Consider the following 6,425-nt stretch of genomic DNA (forward strand, 5'->3'; position numbering starts at 1 on the left):
TTTTGTAAAAAAAAAAAAAAAAAAAAGGCAGGTAAACAAAATAACTAGTCACTCATAACGCTTCAAGACTGGGTAAAATGTTGTACTTATTTAAACGTAACAGATGCCATAGTCATGCAGAAACAGATTGTCATCATGAACCAGTGCCAGGCTCTTACTTAATCCCCTTACAACAGATCAAAGAAGATACATAAGCTCTAAATGCATGATCTAGAACAGGGGTTTTCAACCTTTTTGGATCAGCGTACCTCTGGCGGCTGGACATGGATCAGTGTACCCCCGGCAATCAGACACGGAGCGGGGGATAGTGCGTGGCTGGATGCAGAGTGGTGGCAGCTGCTGCATGCGAGCTTTCCCTTCCCCATCTGGCCAGGTGGGTGGTGCCTGCATGGCAGTGCAGGATGGTGCTGTGTCCCCACCTGTCTGTGCATACCCCCTAGGGCTTTGTCAAGCCCCCCTAGGGGTACGTGTAGCCCCAGTTGACAACCCATGATCTAGAATAAACATCAGAGAACACTTGTTTTTGCCAAGATGACAAATAAACCTAATTCCATCATGAAAGTATTGTTGAAATGGACATGTAAGGAACTGCTCAGATCAACACAATGCTTTTGTCTTTCCAAGCAGAAATGCAGTAATTTAACCATGAAACCACATAGGACCTGTTGCTCTGCATACATGTGCTCACAGATATATGCCCACTTCATACATGCATCATATTGAATGGCCTCTGCTGTGTTTGCATATGTGCACACAAGGTTAGATAGGCTACTTATTGTAAGTGGAGAAGCAGGTTGAAGTTAGACCAGAGAGCCAAGAGGCAGGACAAAAAAACCCAAGACCTAAAATAGCAAAATGGTAAAATATATCTTGTTAATGAAGGTGGCTTTTGCTGATACAGGTAGTATTATCTTTAGATGAAACCAAGGTGGCAATTAAACCTGTTGGAGCATGACTCTAAAAATGTTTACTTTTTTTGTCTTTGGGCTTTTCATCACAAACTTCTGTAAAGAACACTGCAGTCTTCCTCTGATCCACCCAGTTGTTAACAACTGATCATAAATGAGCCTGTCTCTCTGATGCCTTTACTGTTGGTTGTCTGATCTCTCTTATTGCTAGGGAGAGTTATCTTATTCTTTTCCTTTTAAAAGAAATGAAAATATGTTGAATTCACGCATACAATGTATACTTCTGTCTTCCTAATTTTATGGCACATGACTGGTTTTTCCATATTTTCTTCCATGCGGGGGAGTGATTAGAATTGCAGTGCTGATAACGCATCTGAAAGATTAACCTTACCCTGGTATAGCAGACGTCTGTGTTCTTCTGTAAAATTAAGTCAGAATACCACAAAGTGTGCCACTGCAGCTCATTGAATCGATCAGTAATTAGGGGATGTGTTTCATTTGCCAACAGGGAATCTTTTGCTCACAGTTGGGAGATTGTTGTTGTTTATGTGCGTTTTATCTTTCAGATGAGCCCTCGCTGTGCTAGTCTAGCACTCAAGCACTATCTCCTCAAGCCAGTTCAAAGGATTCCCCAGTACAGGCTGCTATTGACAGGTACAGCTGAGCTGTTTACAAGTTTAAAAGCAAGTTTTCACATGTCCCAGAAAACTGATACTCAGGCAATTGCAACTCTCTGCAAAGAGCGTGCATTTAACTACTAGTGTATGAAGCTCTCTTAATGTGCTGTGCATTTAGAAGTTTTATACATTAATGCTGGGAGTGTTAAGAAATGTACTGCTGTTTTCAGTCAGTAATAGAGCGTGTTTTTCTAACGAGACATCTTGTACATCTCAAGCTTGTGGTGATTTGTTCTGTGTCCACAGCTGTGGAATCCATTTGTTGAGATTTGTCAGGGGAAGAACTTTAAAAAATGAGGAAGAAAAGAGGTACTGAAAACTCAATATAAAATATTTTTCCTTTTAAAGGAAGGGCTGATCCAAATACTAAATTTTAGTTCTGGTTTTATTTCTGAAGTTAGTCTTATTTAAAAAAAAATGTTTTGCATCTAAAGCAGTGTCTGGCAACCTTTTCAAGTCTCAGGCTCTGGCAGCCTACCTCTGGTCTGATGTAGGCTAGGGTGGCTTCCATCGCATGTCAGCAATCCCTGCATCTGGGCTGGCACCAGGCATCTGGAAGTTGCACCTGCACCACTGCTGCTTCTCCCAGTCCCCTGCTCCTTATCAGGGATGCAGGTGCAGCTTCCAGCCAGTGGGGACCTGTGCTGGGGCTAGACAGCTGGAAGCTGCATCCTTGCTGCCCCCACATGGATGCCACAGCTGGGAAGCAACAGGGGGTGTAAAGTTAAACTTGCATTATAAGATACAACTTTTGATCCATGTAGTAGACTTGTTACAGAAGCAGGGCTGCCTGGACTGGACTAGGTTTCAGAAGACCTGGGTTCTTTTCTTGGTTCTGCTGTTGCCCTGTTGCATGACATTGGGAAAATTGCTGTCTCCAAATCATGCTGGGGCCTCTCTTTCCCCTTCTGTAGGCTGAGAATAGTGATGGAAATAGCTAGTCAGTATTATTTTTCTTTATAAAGAACACAGTCACAAATTTTGTAATTCTCTTGACTTCTAAATATTTAGGCTTCTGTTTTTAAAACTACTACTACTTGCTGAGAATTTTTAAAAATAGCCTATGCTTATTTAGTAAGCACAAAAATAAAATGCTCCATGACCCAAAATTCTGGCTCTGTAGCAGCTAACTGCTATTTCCCCCACAGTGTTTATATTAGTGATGCTGCTTTATGCAACACATTGAAGTGTTACTTTGCAGTCACTAAGCGACTTTAAAAACAAAAAAAAATCTTTTATTGTCAGCTACCTTAAAAGTTTACAGGGAACTGGGGGGACAGGGGTGGAACTTGTATAAAAATGGTAGGGGTAATATGCATGTCTCTTACAAGATAAAGTCAGACTATGAAAAGCTTTGTGATTTGTTTTCCTTTCCTTTACTTTAAAAGGACACTTACTGAAAGCACAGCAGGGAGACAGCTATTAATTGGACTATTAATTCCAACCTCATTGGAGAGGCCCTTGTTTCTAAAATAGTCCAATGCCTAATTAAAAAGATGGAGCCAAAGGCAGTGCAGGGAAAAGGCCTTGCCAGGGACTGCAGTTGAAAGATGTCATAGCTGAGTGGGAGAAAAAAAAAGTGTTCCTAATTACTGATGTTTATGGATTGCAGGGAGATTTCATGTAAGTTATCTGTGTTCTGTGTAAGATTCCAGTCCATTAATTGAATCTGTGCAGGCAGACTTTAGTGACTCTGTGCCATCTCAAGTGGCCACTAGTTCATGCTTTGCATTGTGAGACTGGGAGTTTGGTTTATAAACAGAATTTTTTTCTGTTCTGTGGGAGGGCTGAAAAGTACAAAAAATAAGAATTTCTTCTGTGCTGGGGTGGGTGTGTCTGTGTGCGTGTATCTTTGAGCTATTTCACTGCTATTTCCCACACGCTCTGTCTGTCTGTCTGTCTGTCTGTCTGTCTGTCTGTCTGTCTGTCTGTCTGTCTGTGGGAAATAGCAGTGAAATAGCTCCTCAACAGTGCCATTTCACATTGCATTATATTATCTTTGGTAACATGAGACCAGCACCTTCTTCCCTGTTTATCTCAATAGTCCATTTGCTCAATCAACTTAAAGTACCTTCTGCTTAATATTGGGAAGTTTTGACATAGGTCTGCACTGCTGAGTCTTCAAAATACATGCAAAGCATTTGGATCCAGCATAAAAATGGGTAGGGCAGCAAGAGAACAAGAATGTAGGTAACTTTAGTGATAAAAAATTAATCTGCTGTGGACAAAGCCAATGGAAACTTTTCCTGTTCTGCAAATGAATTGGCAAGGAATGTGAGAGAACTGAAGAGTAGTAAGAGGGGAAGAAAATAAATCAGTTCAATGGTAGATGCCAGGGCTCTGTCAGCTACTGAGTTTCCTCTTGGATGGGCTCTGTTTCAGTAGGCTAGCCTTGTATCTATGATACGTTTCCACATATACTTGCAGTAGTGACAGTTTGCTGCTGCTTGGAGATGCTGTTTGTTACTTCTGAGCTGTCAGTAGCAGAAGCAAGTGGGCTTGTAGATCAGCAGAGGAGAGGAGCAGTTTAGTGGAATTCCTGTCAAACTACATGGATCCTCCATTACATCTCATGGATATAATGTTTGCTCTATGCCATTGGGTTCCAGGGATAGGGTACTCACTCACACCTCTATGCCTTTTGGGGTTCTGTCCTCGAGTCACCATTCAGCAGAGACCAATGGGGTGGTAAACAGCTTTATCTTTATTAAGAACAGGATTCGGCAACTCACATGCTCACATCATGCAGGGAGCACTACAACTACCCATCACCACAAACAACACCCACAGGGCATCGGGGGAGAGACTGGGTCATCCCACTGCTGGCCCCTTAAAGGTACATTCCATATACCACATCTCCCTTCTTTACTCTGGGAGCTCTCTCTTAAATAGTTGGATGTTCATCAGGTTCTACTTTAACATGAAACGTTTCAGGATCATGGAGCCAAAGGTTGCTAGCACTTGGCTCATCAGTGGGGTTTAGCCTTTACCGCTATCCCATTATATAGTCCTTGTACTTCACAGACAGTCTCATCACATGTCCACACTTAGTTTGCGTGGTGTCATCAGGTTCCTCTGGGTACTGGTGGACTCTGTGGAATCTGATGAAACTCTTGCTCGTGGTGGTCTGGTTCTTCTGAAGTTTGTTCTGCTGCCGTCTCTCGAGGTACATTGACATGTTCTGCTGGTACTGATGAGTAATCCTTTCTTCAGTGTCTCCTGTTCCTCCTATAGACATTAGTGCTCAGGGTTGTTGTTACATAGGAGCACGGTTCATCCCTTTTTGTCATGACAGATGCTGGTGTCCAACCTGTACTTGTTTGCATCCTTACTTTCTCCCCGTCTCATAGAGGTGGCAGGAATGCAGCCATGTGGTCACAGTGCTCCTTTTGGCACCTTTGAAGGTTCTGCAACTTGTGGGTGGCATTCGACGGTAGTCTAGGAGTTAGCACTGCCATTATAGCAGGGAGGGTAATGCACAAAAGTCTCCCCATCAGAAGCTGTGCTGGAGCATACTCAAGACTGGTAATGGACATGTTCTGCAGATTGAGTAAAGCCAGATATAGATCAGATCCATCCTGCAAAGTCTTCTTAAACGTTGATTTAATCGTCTGAACTGTGTGTTCAGCCTGACCATTGGATTGTGGGTAACCTGGGCTAGAATGGGTGATGGTTATGCCCCAGTCAGGCACAAACTGTTTCATCATCTGACTTGCAAATGGCACATGATCACAAACAACCTGTTTAGGTATACAAACACAGACTTCATTTTGGCTACTACCATGCCAGCTGTTTTGTCTGGCAGGTGCAAAACTTCTGAGTACTTGGAGTAATAGTTGACTATGATCAAATAGGACTGTCCCTGTAGGTCAAAAATGTCTGTTGCCAGTTTTAGCCAAAGCAGGTCTGGGATCTCATGGGAGATCATGGGCTCTTCTTGATTTAAGGCAGTTACAGCTTTCATTCAAACTAAAAAAAAAAACGGAACATTTCAAATCTCCACCAGCATTAGCCTTTACTGGAAGTCTTGGGGAGAATGGGAGGCAATGGGAACAGAAGCTTCGATTTATACCTTGTAGTCACAAAGCCTGAGGCAGAGGATTATAAAATTGCAGTCATGATTCACTGCATTGGTGGTATACCAGAATGGACTTTCTCTTCTCCATATGCTAACCCTTTCATAGTCCATGCTTCAACTGTCCAGCATACAGAACGGGGAAGGGAGCATGTTGGTTATGGTAGATGCTGTTGCTTCTCTTCTGCATAGATCCTCTATTTATCTTACTATATTGCTTTTGTAAATGTCTTGCTGAAATGTTACATCACCCCAAGGCTAGAGACAATACTACTTGCACTGAAGTAATTATTTGCATCATTTTTAAATTCTTTACATAGGCTCATAAGTTGCAAGCTATAAATGTAGATTTCATCAGTACACTGTGAGGGAGGCAGGCAGGGGCTGGGGCAGGGGCAAGCCCTGCCAAGTCAGGGAGGGATCAGGGATGAAGCCACAGTTCTTCTGGGGGTTTGGGATGGAGAAGGGCTCATTTGGGGGAGGTGTGGGTGAAGGGGGAGGTGGCTGGTCCAGTGGCTCGTCCAGTGGCTCCCAACACTGCTGCTGTCACTTGTCCAGGAGGGCACAGGAAGGCTTGTGGGCCCTGGATCTGTGCTGGGTGGGTTGGGCTGGGGCCAGGCTGTTCCTCATGAAGCCTGGGCTGCCTGAGCAGGGCACAGGGCAGGTGGTGGTACCGCAGGGGGCTATAAGGGGGTTACGGCAAACTTCAGGGTAGCTGTAGCTCCCTCCCAGTGGTACACCCACCCACCCCCACCCCCTGCCTGG

At 43.7% G+C, this 6,425-nt stretch overlaps 1 protein-coding gene across 1 annotated transcript in view; it reads left to right on the plus strand.

Moving 5' to 3' along the window:
• The window catches only part of FGD6 (FYVE, RhoGEF and PH domain containing 6), a 116,005-nt gene that overhangs the window by 82,244 nt on the left and 27,336 nt on the right, over positions 1-6,425 (plus strand). Inside the window, exon 8 of the mRNA XM_019515067.1 lies at positions 1,475-1,562. Coding sequence (XP_019370612.1) covers positions 1,475-1,562 — 88 coding nt within the window. The remainder of the gene's footprint in view (positions 1-1,474; positions 1,563-6,425) is intronic.

The sequence above is a fragment of the Gavialis gangeticus genome, unplaced genomic scaffold (assembly GCF_001723915.1).
Source record: "Gavialis gangeticus isolate Ggan-Ray unplaced genomic scaffold, GavGan_comp1, whole genome shotgun sequence".
Lineage (NCBI taxonomy): Eukaryota > Metazoa > Chordata > Crocodylia > Gavialidae > Gavialis > Gavialis gangeticus.